At 51.5% G+C, this 14,175-nt stretch overlaps 5 protein-coding genes across 5 annotated transcripts; 4 read left to right on the forward strand and 1 right to left on the reverse strand.

Moving 5' to 3' along the window:
* Positions 1-38: 38 nt before the first annotated feature.
* ASPZODRAFT_55425 (hypothetical protein) lies at positions 39-3,892 on the forward strand (the record flags this gene model as incomplete). The annotated part of the gene is made up of 4 exons (XM_022728542.1): positions 39-1,279; positions 1,333-2,271; positions 2,333-2,859; positions 2,925-3,892. The coding sequence occupies 4 exons, from the start codon at positions 39-41 to the stop codon at positions 3,890-3,892; spliced, it is 3,675 nt and encodes a 1,224-aa protein (XP_022585660.1).
* A 665-nt stretch (positions 3,893-4,557) lies between these two features.
* ASPZODRAFT_57467 (hypothetical protein) lies at positions 4,558-6,387 on the reverse strand (the record flags this gene model as incomplete). Its single annotated transcript, XM_022728684.1, has 1 exon — positions 4,558-6,387. One exon carries the CDS (start codon positions 6,385-6,387, stop codon positions 4,558-4,560), a length of 1,830 nt encoding a protein of 609 aa, XP_022585661.1.
* Positions 6,388-9,146: 2,759 nt separating this feature from the next.
* ASPZODRAFT_127176 (hypothetical protein) lies at positions 9,147-10,360 on the forward strand. Its single transcript, XM_022721676.1, has 2 exons — positions 9,147-9,730; positions 9,794-10,360. The coding sequence occupies exons 1-2, from the start codon at positions 9,378-9,380 to the stop codon at positions 10,347-10,349; spliced, it is 909 nt and encodes a 302-aa protein (XP_022585662.1). The 5' UTR covers positions 9,147-9,377; the 3' UTR covers positions 10,350-10,360.
* Positions 10,361-10,683: 323 nt separating this feature from the next.
* ASPZODRAFT_11995 (hypothetical protein) lies at positions 10,684-11,623 on the forward strand (the record flags this gene model as incomplete). The annotated part of the gene is made up of 2 exons (XM_022721236.1): positions 10,684-11,131; positions 11,199-11,623. 2 exons carry the CDS (start codon positions 10,684-10,686, stop codon positions 11,621-11,623), a joined length of 873 nt encoding a protein of 290 aa, XP_022585663.1.
* Positions 11,624-11,745: 122 nt separating this feature from the next.
* Positions 11,746-14,133, forward strand: ASPZODRAFT_327067 (hypothetical protein). Its single transcript, XM_022728246.1, has 5 exons — positions 11,746-12,486; positions 12,547-12,758; positions 12,814-12,992; positions 13,042-13,636; positions 13,694-14,133. The coding sequence occupies exons 1-5, from the start codon at positions 12,004-12,006 to the stop codon at positions 13,977-13,979; spliced, it is 1,755 nt and encodes a 584-aa protein (XP_022585664.1). The 5' UTR covers positions 11,746-12,003; the 3' UTR covers positions 13,980-14,133.
* The last annotated feature ends 42 nt before the right edge of the window (positions 14,134-14,175 follow it).

Here is a 14,175-nt window from a genome sequence, read left to right on the forward strand (position 1 = left end):
TCAGACCAACCCTCCTTACATCCCTAAGAGCATCATCCATGGCGGATAGTGATAGCGATAGCGACAGCAGCAGAGATGGTCATGATCTCATTAACCCATATTTCGACAATGAATACAACGATGATGATGATGCTAATGGTGATGATGACGAAGAGGTCTTTGATCTGATCGACTATGATTCCACGGCTACGCTTGGCAGTCTTACTATCTCCTCTTTTTCATCGACTGATCTACTCAGTACTAAGATTACGTCTACTCGCAATGGCGATGCACAAATCCTGAGTACTGTCTCGCAGTTCACGAGTATCCTTGCCCAAACCGGAATTGATGGCCCTCGCCTGTTGAAAGCTGTCAACCTCAAGACGAGGGCCGTAAAGATAGGCGCCGGGTCCCAGTTCACCGTGTACAAGGATAAACCGGGCATGGGATACATGGGCAACGAAGGCCTCGTTATCAAACGAGTCAATGTGCCCATTTCGTACAAGCAAGGCCAACGGTTCGCAGCCGGTTCTGAGTATCGTCTCCAGCTCCGCACCCTGGAACTTGAACTACTTGCACTGGGGAATCCGATGCTCCGGAATAATCGAAATATCGTCAGTCTAGTTGCATGGGGATATGATTTTCCCTTCGCTGATACTCCGGTACCAGTGCTGTTCATGGAAGCCGCGATAATGTCGCTTTCTGACTTCCTCGAAGCCGAGAATGAAGCGATGCTAGGTCCCAAGCCATTCGATGTGAAATACCAGTTAGGTCTAGATATCGCCAACGGGTTGGAAGCTTTGCATCGTCTGCATATCGTTCATGGTGATGTCAAACCTGACAACGTTCTCATCTTCCAGGGCAACAATGACAAGGTCCCATTTTGCGCAAAGCTGAGCGACTTTGGCGTCTGCGTTGACATGGACGCGCCCGAAAACAAACTTACGATCAACGACTACCGCGGTACCCCCGCATGGATTGCTCCTGAACTGTCGGATTATAATGAGGGCAAGTTCGGCCCCTTCGAGCCCGAGCTTATGCTTCGTTTCGACGCATATAGTTTTGGCCTGACGCTGCTCTCGATCTTCACCAGACACGGAAACCCACCAGAGTTAGGCAAGGACCCGAGCGCAGTAGCCAAGGAGGCGTTTGAGTTGCTCAAAAGCCAAGATGGCCTTCCACCGTTGATACGCTCGACAATCAACTCTGCAATCCGACGTCTTCTCACGGAAGATCCCAGGGCACGAGCTCTGCCCAGCGCCGGGCTTTTGAAGGCAGACAATCCAGCGTTTGCATCATGGTAAGCCACCTTTCTGGATATAAAATTGCCCGAGCATCATCATAACATTGTAGGTTCTCCTTGTCTCAAATCAACAGCAAGTCAGTGCCGCATGTTGGTACTCTAGATCCCATGTATAACAAGGGTCCTTTATTCTGGTACAGGCTGGATCCTACAGTGCTCTTCGAGCTTGAATCTCAATATAATCTAGCAGAAAACGACGATAATCATCCAGATTTCCCCGGTTCAGTTCTCTTTGGCATGGCTCAAAAGGTCATCGGCTCCAAGGCTGCTCATCTTGACGGTCTTCTTCGGTATTTGACCGGCGCATCAAAGGCTGGGTTTTCACCTGCGAGGGCTGTGTATGCTCAGATTATGCATGCCCATGGCAAAGAGCCGGAATTCGAGCCGGCTGTGCTCGAAGAGTGGACATTGCAGGCTGTCTCCGAAGGATATTTCTTTGCACACCCTGCCGTCCACATTAGTGCAGACAAAATTGAAAAGGCAAAGGCCAAATTCAGAGACAGCGGTGGTTTCTGCGATGATCCATTTGGGCGCAAGATTGAGACTCTAAACATTGCTCGTGACAGAGATAAAGTTGTAAAATGGGGGGTGAAAACGGGCAAGCTTATTGATACAAAAGGAAACACGATGCTTCACGTTGCGGCTGCAATAGGCGCTCTCGACTCGGTCAGAGCTCTGGTCGAAATAAATCTGAAGCAGGCAGTTGACGTCCTAAATGATAATGGCGAGACACCACTATACAAGGCCTGTCAAGCAGGGCATGTCGACGTTATCAACTACCTTCTAGATCATGGCGCGACAGCATCCCAGAGAACGAAACGAGGCATGTTATCGCCATTGCACTGGCTTTTCATGATCCCTGAACCTTCCATCGAACATATAGCCTCTCGCCTGATCAAGACAGATGGAGCCCTGGTCAATGCAACTATAATTCCCACGGTGGCCGTAAACAGCGATCAGTTCGGAGAAAAGATCAATATCTTCCACTAGTGAGGCTCTTCTATCTCTGAATCCTGCTTTATATAAAAACTGACCTTGGCTTACAAATAGTCCCTTTGAGCTCCCGCACGGCACTCCCCTCCACTGGGCCTGTTTCTTCCGTAACACGACCGCTATAGACACCCTCATCGCGTTGGGTGCCAACATCAATGCAACATATCATGGCTCAGATGAGTCGACGACTCCTCTCGCACTGACAGCCTGGTTCAGTGAATCAGATATCGCAAGCCTTCTGATCGGCCACGGCGCCAACGGCCGCCAGCAGGACGCAAAGGGCCGCAACATCCTCCATGCCGTAACGAAGTACTTCCCCGACCGACATGGATACTTGGCACACGACTGGCATTACTGGATCCGACACGGCAACTGGGAGGAGCATCGGGAAAAGATGACAGCTCTGGTCCGCGTGCTGGTCCATGAGGGTGGAGCAGAGATTGACGCTCTAGATAAGGGAAGGCCACCGTTGAGTCCCATTATGGCTGCAGCTGATGCGGGCGTGTGGGATGCCGGAATGATCTGGGCGCTTTTAGAAGTAGGAGCGGACGTTCGACAGGCTCAGGAAGGGATACAAGATACAGGTATGAGCAAGTTGCGACATTAACATGATTGCAAAGTTACTAATACTTTCTTTTTTTCTTTGAAGTCCTGCATTCCTGGGCATCGACCAGAGGGCCAAGGATTGCTTATCCACAGGGCTACATAGGAACATTTAAGAAGATCGTGACGGCAATGGATGCAGTCGATATCCGTGGTTTATACGAAGACGACACGCCCTTACAGAAATTAGCAACAGTATATCACCCCGCAGACGAGTTTGAGGAGTGCTGCCGGGTTCTTCTTTCGCATACTCAGCCTGCCGATATCAACAAAAAGACCAGCCGGGGCGCCACACCGTTGCTCATCGCCTTGCAGGGAAAATGGGACCCTGTCCGCCGCGGATTGTTTCTCCTCGAGAAAGGAGCGAATCCGCTACTCACCATGACAGATGGGAAGGACGTGTTCTTCGCAGTGGCGAGCAACGAGTCGTTGAGCGACCAGCAGAGCCACGACCTGATGCATCAACTCCTTGACCATGTGGATCCGGCAAGCAAAGACATCCGACAGACATATCATACACACTTTCTCAATCGAAACCCAGCAGGATGCATGCACGCACTCTTCGCCACAGCAGAGAAGGGCAAGCTGAAAACGACCCTCCTCGTGCTTGACCTCGGTCTCGCCGCGCGTATCAACGAGCTCAATCCTCTCAAGTCCCCGCCCATCACGGCACTGGACCATGCGCTATCCGCCGCGGAAAAGAGCCGGCGCGAACACCTGGAGACCCTCGCGACTCGCAAACACGGCGATGAGTCGCACGATTATCACCAATGGCAACTCGGGCCACCGCCTCACGCGGCAGAAGCCTTCCGCAACTTTCCCGAGCTTGTGCGCGTGCTCAGATCGCGCGGCGCGAAATGTGCATGGGAACTCACGATGCGTGGATACCTCACACAGCGAGTCCGGGGCTTTACCTCCGCTATCTTCCAGGGAGGAGGCGTCACGCCAGCCCAGCAGCAGCCGGACGGGGATCGTTGGCAGATTGTGTACGACCTGGCTCGGTATCCCTCTTGATAGGAAGAATCTCGGCAGAGCCCGAGCTAAAGTAACTACATAGCAGCACAGGGTCACCCTTTCTCAGTGTCGTCAAGAGGCAAACAGTCAAAATCTATGCGAAAGTTATAGGTTAAGAGATGATCAGAAGAAATGTGCTATTGAATCTCAGTCTTCAATCTCAATTTTGCATCCAATAAATTCCACACGTACGCCACCGTAGTTTTTTAGCTGGGTCGCTCGACAGGTTATATAGGCATGACTCCCTTGATACCATGCCCTCGCAAATATGTGGAAAACAGGCCCCAAAACTCCTGCAATAAAAGACTGATGTAAATGAGATGAAGCCTTGCGAGACAGACAAACAAGGGAAGCAAAGGAAAAAGTTAGGTGAGGTATGGAAAGGCCTCAGAAAAGCATATGGGATCAACAGTTCAAAGCGACAGTCTATTCTGGGCAAGATAAATGGATAAGAAAGAGAATAGGAAGAGGATTAGAAAACGTATAGCGATGGGGGAAGGATAAGAAAAACCACAGGATTAAATCGCGTTAAGGCAGAAAGAGCAGATGGGAAACCAGAGCATGCAACATACATAAAGTCATTAATATCACAAATTAATAGGTCATTCATATAGGGTACGGTACCATCGGGCCGAATGGTGAATCCAAGACTTTTTTTTTTGGATTTAATGGCCGACAACCATACCAGCCAGCACACCTGCGCCGATGATGCCACCATCCGAGGCTTCGCGGAGGAAGACGGACCTCCCGCTGCGCTGGGGGCCAGTCCGCATAATCAGCCGATCGATGTACAGCTGGCAGGTCTCTTTGAAATTGGGGTAGTTCTGGATAATGCCGCCCGTGTAGGCGACGACGAGCTCTTCCGGGCCAGACTGCCAGTCGGCCGGGGCTGGGGAAAGGACGGGGACGACCAGGCCATGGAAACCGTTGCTAGCTGCCAGCGGGGACTGAACGGCAGCATGGTCGAAGAAACCGCTCTGGACGGTGTCCGACTGCTCCGGGGTGTTACCGTTGCTCTCCACTTTCAGCTCGATTTCACGGGTGCAAGCAAGCAGGCCCACGACCGCGGCTGCAATCAGGCCCGCCGAGCGTTGCTGCACGGCACTGGCGATCTTGCGGAACGCCCGGGCGGTTCTGGAATCCCAGGACCACTCGCTGCTCTCTGGGGGTGGCAGCGAACGGCGCAGCTCCTCTGCCAGATCTTGGTCGGAGCGAGCGCGAGCTACCCGGTCGGAGATGTAATTGGTCGTCAGGGTGTACTCCTGGATCAGGTTGGCGGGCAACTCTTTCTTGGTGACGCCGACAACGGTGGTCAGGTAGTCGAATAGAATCAGGCGGATAAGCTCGCCAATGTATCGGCCTCCGGTCATGTACTCGAAGGGCTGGAAGCCGGGCCGGGCACAGGCACGATCCAGCTCCTCGTCCCATTTGGTGATGATGCCAAGTTCGCGAAGGGGAGCCGACGCACCGGAAATGGTCCACTCGGTATTGATGATGGTTTCCTGCGCGTCTGGGTGGCGGGCACTGACTTGTTTCGCCTTGTCCTCGTGCAGATCGCTGAGCTTCATGGGGATCGTCGCGTTGCAGCCAGTTCCGACAATGATCCCCATAGCCACGCGACTGTTGGGCAGGGATTTGACGGAATAAGCCAACGACGCCAGGGTGGCAACGGTATCATTGGTGATGGCGGCAATCTTCAGCTTGGGCAGGGCGAACAGCTTGCGGCGCTTACTCGAGGGTTCGTCTTCATCCGGGCGACGGGTATGCTTTTCGTATCCATTGAGCAGGATCTTGCGCAGGTTCAGGTCCGAGGTGATGGCAAAGCCCTTGCCCATGGGCATGAGGGTGGCCTCGGCAAGCGACTCCTGCATGATGGGGAAACTGAAGGTAATACCCATGTCCAGCTCTGCAGGGATGTTGCCTCTGGTAGCATCCGAAGTCAGGCTGTCGGCAACCACCTCGGCGATGCAGTCTCCAATCCAGGCAAACAGATCGTCTGCCTTGTCCATTTTCAAATGTTCGCCAATCGGCCAGGCCTTTTCGAGGGTACGCTTGACCCGCTGTCTCTGGGCCTTGCGGAGCGTATCCTGCGATCGCTCAGATGCATCGGCGGACCGGATATCAGAGTCTGCTGCTTCGCCCAGTAACTCGATAAAGGCGACTCTCAGGTTACTTCCGCCGACGTCAATTGCAAGGTAGCGTCCAGTCTCGTTTCCGCTGGGTAGGTTCGTCACGGGAGTCGGCAGGAACTGCTGCTCCGACTTGAGCGCCAACTCACGATACACCTTCGAAAAGCGACGAGCCAGTTTATACAGCGTCGCCTCGCTAAGGGTGATGGCCGCGAAAAACTCATTGACCTCGCGATCATGCTCCAGCTTCTCCTGCTCCACGGGGTCGAGTTCGGAGCCAGTATCATCCTCGCTCTGCTCATCGCCCAGGGGTTCGTGATCCTCATCTGGATCATTCTCGCCGTCGATATGCTTGATAGGAACCATTGTGATGTTGCTTCGCTAGCCAGACGTCTATCTTCTCCAGTCGGCTTCAAACACGACCTCACTGCGAGACGGCTCCTCTCGGCGTGATACAACGGTTTTTTTCTGGCCGTAGATCCCACAGTAGTATTCGCCGTAAAGGGTCTCTCTCACTTTATCAAATATCCACGAGGGAGGAAATGCAACGTAGGGAGGAGGAAGGCAAGAAGTTGGTGGGTGGTGGTCAATTGGGCGACATCGACGAAAGGGATCGAGACGCCGTGAAATTGAAGCCGGATTCGTCTCACGCGAAGGAAAAATATACTGCGAGGAGATCTGCTATTCCAGAACCAACCCAGTCAGTGAATTGTTTTCCTCATTTCAATCGTCAACAATTTTGCCGAGGTGGAAAAGCGATAAACGCGGTCCGACGACGATCCCCTTTCAACAAACAACATTGCCAGAATGCAAGGGCATGGTAAACACATCCTTGACGAGCAACGAGGGGATTCCCCATCGGTAGACAACAAGAACAGGGAATCCCACGCAATCCAGAAGCCGTCTTGGAGGGGCTGTACGTACCGTAGGGCTATAGATCGCCTGGAGCGCTAGTCCAGATCGTTTTTGGTCTGGGGAGGGGAAAGCAGGGATGATGTCGTCGTGCTGCTCCGAGTTAACGCTCCCCTCACACACGGTCTGCCACACGGTCGGCAGGACTTATTTGAACGCGAAGAGAAAAGAGGGAAGACGAGAGTGCAGGCTGACTGACAAAAGGAGGGGGATCGCAGGTGGGCTCCAGCTCTCTGGAGAGCAAATGCGACCATCGGCGCATGAGGCGTGAAGCCCGATGTGACGCTGTGCTGGTACGGAGCAGCTGCTCTCTTGGGCCCGCCTTCTCTGGTTCGCCCGACGCAGGACTTGATATCTCCAGGGCTCTGGTCTGAAACGGGCACGGCCAAGGTCCTGACGCGGCAGAGAGGATGCCAGTGTGGACGGGGTCTTTGCAGTGGGCACTGTCCCTGGGAGGCCTTGGTTTGACTGACCCGGCCCACTGAGTGGAGTTTACGTTGTTATGAGTTATGACGGTCAACGTCGTCGACACAGCTGAAGCTGAATAGAGAATAATTCGACGGTTGAGTGGTCTTGAACTGCATCCAATGTGTTTTTGAATGATGTGGACTGACCGTTATTTAACTTTAGATGCCTCTCGATCGGTGTCGTTCACCTCTAGATTCATCGTTCGGCTGTCGCCTGCTGGTTTCCTCCCCTCCCCAGTATCCCCCGGCCATGCGTGTGAGGCTCTGTGATGAGAACTGGTTGGATAACTCACCAGGTGATAATTCCTCCGTAAGTAATGGTTGGTGGTTGAGACTTCAATGGGCTTGCTATCCCTACAGATCTTCGGGCCTATCCTCACTGGCTACTCTTGTTCTCCCTCCCCTCGTATACGAGGTACTCCATAACTACGCAGTACTCCATACGGACTTGAGTCCAGGCTCCATACTCCATATTCAAGGTTATGGGAACATCCTCCCAGTGGGTCGGGTCTGGCGGTCCCGATGGTTGGCTTGGTGCAATTCATGACCATCAGCGCCGTCCTCCGTGCATCGTCCCGAATATCTGAGCCCGCTAGCTTCCAAGCATCCGTCCGGCCTTCCGAACTGGCGAGAAGCCCTGTGTATTCTCGATCCGACTGGTGGGCACTGGTACCTAGTCCCTCACTACTGATCCCGTCGGATCCGATGCCTTTGCAACCAGGGCAGCTGTTACTCATTCGCCATGTGAGTTGGGTCACGCGATGGTCGAATGATAGAGTTATACACTAAATGAATCCTAATCTTACCAGAGATGTGTACTGATCGACCTCCTGGGGACGCTCAGCTAGGTACATCACTGAAAACCTCGGCTACTTGGAACTTCTTTTGCTGACGGGGGTACTTTCCCCGTGTCCAAAGCCATTCGTCGCTTACCCGTCAATTTACCAGCTGACGCCCTGTTGGGTGTTGGTAAAGCTTGAGAAGTTATATTATACTAACTACATACTACATCGGCACTGCAAGAAGACAGAATAATGGCGTGTGTTCGTTGGAAAAACCATACATTGTCGTATTTCCAGGGCAACAATGCAAAGTCAGATACACTGATAAGCCTTTCTATGCTTCTCATAGGGTTAAGATCAGCTATCCCTATGAAGTAGTGATGATGATATCAGCAGATCCTAGTCATTTACAAACCGGCACTCGTATCTACGTTGCATTCCAACAAGATCCGCCGCAAGTCCTCCGTATAATCTACCTAAGAACTATCCCATATGCGACACGCCATACATTATGCACTCCGTGTTCAAGGCAGGCCGCGTCATACCAAGAGTGAATAGACAGTCTAAACTGTTTTTGTGGCATATCGTACGGAGCATTGCCGACTTCCGAATAATCTAACTACTAACTGGCTACAATAACACTTCGGAGCAGTTCCGCATTCTATGTAGTATGTAATATGTAACCAGTACATACTAACTATATAAATACAACATAAATACCGTTAACTAGTTGATAACTAGCTATGACAACAACCTAGATCTAGAGACCCACTGTCCCGTGCAATAATAACGAATTTCCGGTGGCATCATCTGATAAATAATAGCTAATGCGTATTCGAGGGCATACTACATAAATAAGCCTTGCTACAGAGCATGCTTTCAATACTCCGATCTCGGATGTAAGAAGGCCATAAGTATAGTATCGAGTGTCTGTAATCATGTCTTCGTAGTTCCTACTACCTGGCAGTGCCTGTAGTTATGTAGTATTCTTGATGTGGTGGTATATCACTGTGTAGCCCATAATGTGACACAAATAATCTCTGCCTCAGGCCGCAAATCACTCCACCATAGCGCACTCGAATGACGACAATCCCACCTCATCAGCTCTGACCTCCGCCTCCCCGGCTCAACAACGATCTGGTTTCTCCTCGAGTGAATACATTTCGACTCAGAAACAGCAACGATACCATCACAGATGGAGAAATTCGCCCTGAATATCCCGGAGGGCGGTCAGGGGTCGATATTTCCCCGGCGCGACCGTGTCATTACCCGGCTCCTCCGCCGGACGGCCATCGCCCTGTTGCTCTGTTTCGGCCTGTACGTGTGCGTGAATCGGTTTGCAGTCACGGAAGGCCGCCTGCCCTCGTACCTCACACCGGAGGAGGCTCTCTACAATGGCCACACGAAGGCCTCGACGACCAAGATTCCGCTGGAGGCGCACATCATGAGCAAGTGCCCCGATGCGAGGGACTGTTTGCAGCAGTTGATTGTTCCTGCCATGGAGCAGATCAGCGACAAGGTTGAGTTTCAGCTATCAATGATTGCTAGGTGAGTACAATCACTTTCACCCTTCGCACAACAAGTTGAGAAGCCTAAGCTTATCATTCCCAGTGTATCGAACCAAAGCTCCGAAGTTATATGCAAACATGGTCCCTCCGAGTGTATCGGCGACATGCTCCTCCTCTGCGCGGCGAATTTGCCCTTCCCTCCACAGCCGAAAGGAACCGCAGCCTCCGACTCGGCTCTCGTTGAGACAGGCGACCAGCAACGCACCCCGACGATCCGGTCCCTGGGCTTCGCCAACTGTCTCGTTAAGTCATACTCGAATATTCCCAGCCGGGAGCTGGTTGAGGGGTGCGCACTGGAGCACGGGATTGACTTTGATGCACTGAACCAGTGTGCTAGCCAGCAGGATGACGATGTGGACGATGATTACTCGCCCTCGCACCGCGCCGATAAGCCGATCAGCGGGATCGCGCTGCTCCGAGAGAGTGCACTGCATAGTGCCGCGCTGTCGGTGAAGACCAGCTGCACCGTCCGGGTGGATGAGAAGGTGTGGTGTGTGCGAGATGGAGGGGTGTGGAAGGACTGCGTTGGAGATGGCGAGGGCAGCCAAGTATCTGTCCTAGTGAACGAAGTGAAGACGCTCTGGGAGCAGAGAAATTGAACTCGGTCTAGTTATGATTAGGGAATGCTGGACATTCAGGATATCGTGTATTATAGACTATCTCAACAATCAACCTATTCCAATCCCCTAGTATCTTCAAAGAAAGATATTATGTAGATACTCTTGACCCAACACTGACAGGTGATGTTTGTCTTGCGCAAAAGCGAGATTGCTCTCACTTCAGCTTCCACTCAGCTTTTATAACAGCTCCGACAGCAGCTCTCCCTCTTTATTACACTCTTTCTTTACCAATGGCCAGCACACTTTAGCTGTGGTCTTTCCTATCCTATCTACTCCATCTTTAGTATCTTTCCTTACATTACACACCTCCAGCATGTCTATCCAGACCTCAGACCTGATTCTATTCATGAACGAAAGCCCTAGAGAGACCAGTTCCCCTCCTCCTGCTACTGGGCCCATCGTCGATCCGCGCGATGCAGCAGTCGACTTGCTGGTCCACAAGTACGGTCTGATCGAGAAAGCCAGCGGCACGCTGCAGCAGATCCTCGACCATGGAGACCACCACTGGGCGCTGGCGATGGTTGTCGAGCGGTACTGCGGCATCGTGCGTGCCCGCGTGCAAGACTGGGAGGCCGGCCAGGTCAGCGTCTACGACAAGGCGCTCTACAAGCTCTTCTACAACGAGGCTTCTTCACATGCGACCACCATCGGAGCCTACGAGTTGTACCTGGCTGAATTTCTTATGGCGACTCGGGCCGGCGAGGTTCTGCTCCCCGTTGATAATGTAAATAGCTACACTCGTCTGGTCAACACTTTACCTGGTCAGTTTTTATCTTCTTCTTTTCGTCTTCTCTTTCTATTTGCTATAGCATGATCTTACAGTAATAGTTCAAGTTGAAGCACATCACACCACTATCACGACATCCACCCGGACTGCAAGACGTCGCCGCGGCAGAAGACATAGGATCAAGGCGATGAAGCGGGCAGCGAGCACCGCCGACACTGCGAACAGCGACAGGCTCGCCACGATGCTCAGGGTCTTCACCAACGCCCGAGACGAGTACCGCGAGCACGAACGCAATGGACTCATCACCGTGCAGAGCGCCCGTTTTCTGCGCGACACCGCCGAGAACGCCATGATCTGGCTGCGTGACAAGGGGCTCCTCGACCATGACATGCTCCCGGAGATAGAATACTACTTTGACCTCGCGAAGAAGAAGGCCACCCAGATGGCTGGTGGTCGGGAGCGGTCCTTCGATCCGGGAGCCAGGATCAACAGGCCCAGACGCTGCTTAGACAGCTATCGTCCTTAAGGGTGAGTTCATATTGGCAGTCTGGAACTATCGCTGGAACTGTTATCTTTTTTGTCTGGTCCCCAGCTTAATGGGTTTGTTTCCAATGGCCGCGGATTCTGTTGTTGTGTTGTCAGGAGGACCAGAACTTAAGGTTGTCCCTTGTAAGCGAGACGCTTCTAGAAGGATATCTATTCCACCTCTTTCAATCAGTTCTACAGCAAAAGCAGAGTTCCCCCTTGTTCATCTCTTAATTATTTCCTAAATCCTAGCACCAAACACTGTCTGTATTAGGATAAGCTGTCGATCTCTGCTTTCAAGTCCCAAAAATAGCCCTTCTTATCTCGAAATGACCATCTAAAACTAGTTGTCTACCAACAATAGTGTCTCTCACCGACACGATGAGTCGCGAAGTAGAACGCCCTGTTCTTTCGATCCTCCGACAAGCGAAGTGTCCCACACAACTGCGAATGCGTACCTCTTTCCTTTCATCGCCTCACCTTGTCTTGCAAAGCCCTACTTTCTGCTGTCCCAGAAGCCGTACTGCTGTTCGTACGTTAAGTACTCTCTCCTGCAAAACGACCACGCCCAACCCCGACTTCGAACACTTCTTTCGCTATACGAGTGGGCGATGGCTCTGGGATGAAGAAAAACAGCTTCAAGATAGATACAGGGTTTTCGATGTTGCTGAGCTTCAAATGTCAGCAGCCAAAGCAGCAGGTTCAGAGGTCTGTATCTCAATGACAAAGCTGGCAGAGGGAGGATTTAACAAAGTCTTTCGTCTACTTATGAATGATGGCAAAACCGTGCTGGCGCGGATCCCAAATCCAAATTCCGGTCCCCCTTTTTATACGACTGCTTCTGAAGTTGCTACCATGGAATTTGTAAGTTCTTCCTGTCGTGGTTAGATACAAGAAAGAGATGGCTTCTTATCTGTCTACAAGGCTCGAGACTTCCTCCAGATCCCCATTCCTAAAGTGATAGGATGGAGCGCTACATCCTCCAACCCTGTGGGCTCGGAATATATCATCATGGAAGAAGCAGCCGGAACACAACTTGCGTTGTTGTGGGACGATCTGAATCCGGATTCGAAACTCTCCATCATGAGGGAGATTGTGACTATAGAGACAAAATTGCTGTCTTTATCATTTTCCCAGTACGTTTCTTTCTCGTCCACCTCTACGTATCTGGGCTCATTCATTGGTTGCAAGTTACGGAAGCATATATTTTGCGAAGGATGCAGTACCAGGTGCAGTACCAGCCAGAATCACTAGCGAGGCTCCCATCGAATTCAAAAAGCAAGTATCAAAACGATTTACAATCGGGCCTTCTGTTGACAGAGAGTTTTGGAAGAAGGAGCGTTCTGCGATGACTATCTCACGGGGTCCATGTAAGTCTTCTCGTGCTCTATATGAGTCTTCCCTCCTGACTGCCCCCAGGGGACAATGCCAGGGATTACTCGCTATGTGTAGGTAGGCGTGAAAAGGAGTGGATCACTCATCATGCCGTTCCAAAGCCACCAAGTGACGTGAGGTTGGTTTCGGCAGCTCAAAATGATCCACAAGCGCATCTACAACTGCTGGAGAAATATCTCAAGATTGCGCCTTCTCTTGTGGACATTGACTCCTCTCTGATTCGCTCAATACTATGGCATGCAGACCTTCACTCCTCTAACATCTTTGTGGATGATAGTCATGTCACCGCTGTGATTGATTGGCAAGGCTTATGGGCTGGTCCACTCTTTCTTCAAGCCCAGCCATCTCCTCTTGTTGACTACCAAGGTAGCATTCTACTAAAACGACCCGACAATTTTAATAGTCTTGACCCTGCAGAACAATCTCAGGTTAAACGCAAGATATTCAAGTCCACGCTCTTCCAACTTTATCTCATGGAATCCGAAAGACGCAATCCCGACCTTGCAAGAGCATTCCATTTAGATCATGGGAAAACAAGGCGTCTTCCTATTGAATTGGCGGGGAACACGTGGGACGATGACATTGTCTCTTTTCGAGCGGCGCTCATAAACGTGGAAAGGTGCTTTCTTCATAGATTAACTTCTACTTAACTGATGGCTGCTGACTGTTTGTCCAGGTACTGGGATGAGCTTGGTATCCAAGGCGACTGCCCATATCACTTCACGCAGAAAGAATTAGATAGCCATCTGGTTGATGCAGAGGGTTGGAATGATGTTGCAGATTTCTTTGACAGCATTGAAGACCTGGTGAAGAGAGATGGTTGGACACACCCTGACACATATGAGGCTGCCTTGAAATTCTTCTCGGAGCTCAGGAAACAGGGTCTTGAACGTATGAAGGGTGAAGAAAGGCGCTCGTTCGAAATACACACTCGCTGGGCAAAAGGCATAAACGGAAGCTGATAGATATATCGATGCGTCCTGCGCTGTCATCCATGTGTTCGAACTGTTATCGCAACGTTTTACTACTTGCGACAAAACGACTTAACACCGGGGCCCCTCTTTCCGACCACCTCGAAAACGGGCATCGGCCCCTTCACTTTCTCGACCTGATCTTAAGTATAATTGGCAACATTTGGTTTTTGCCACTCACCGTACT

This window comes from Penicilliopsis zonata (assembly GCF_001890105.1).
Source record: "Penicilliopsis zonata CBS 506.65 unplaced genomic scaffold ASPZOscaffold_1, whole genome shotgun sequence".
In the NCBI taxonomy this organism is placed as follows: domain Eukaryota; kingdom Fungi; phylum Ascomycota; class Eurotiomycetes; order Eurotiales; family Aspergillaceae; genus Penicilliopsis; species Penicilliopsis zonata.

Coding starts and splice junctions, on each gene's coding strand:
- ASPZODRAFT_127176 (XM_022721676.1), top strand. CDS start 9,378: ATGGAGAAATTCGCCCTGAATATCCCGGAGGGCGGTCAGGGGTCGATA. Junction 9,731..9,793: donor CAGCTATCAATGATTGCTAG/GTGAGTACAATC, acceptor TATCATTCCCAG/TGTATCGAACCAAAGCTCCG.
- ASPZODRAFT_327067 (XM_022728246.1), top strand. CDS start 12,004: ATGAGTCGCGAAGTAGAACGCCCTGTTCTTTCGATCCTCCGACAAGCG. Junction 12,487..12,546: donor AAGTTGCTACCATGGAATTT/GTAAGTTCTTCC, acceptor TCTGTCTACAAG/GCTCGAGACTTCCTCCAGAT. Junction 12,759..12,813: donor CTGTCTTTATCATTTTCCCA/GTACGTTTCTTT, acceptor ATTGGTTGCAAG/TTACGGAAGCATATATTTTG.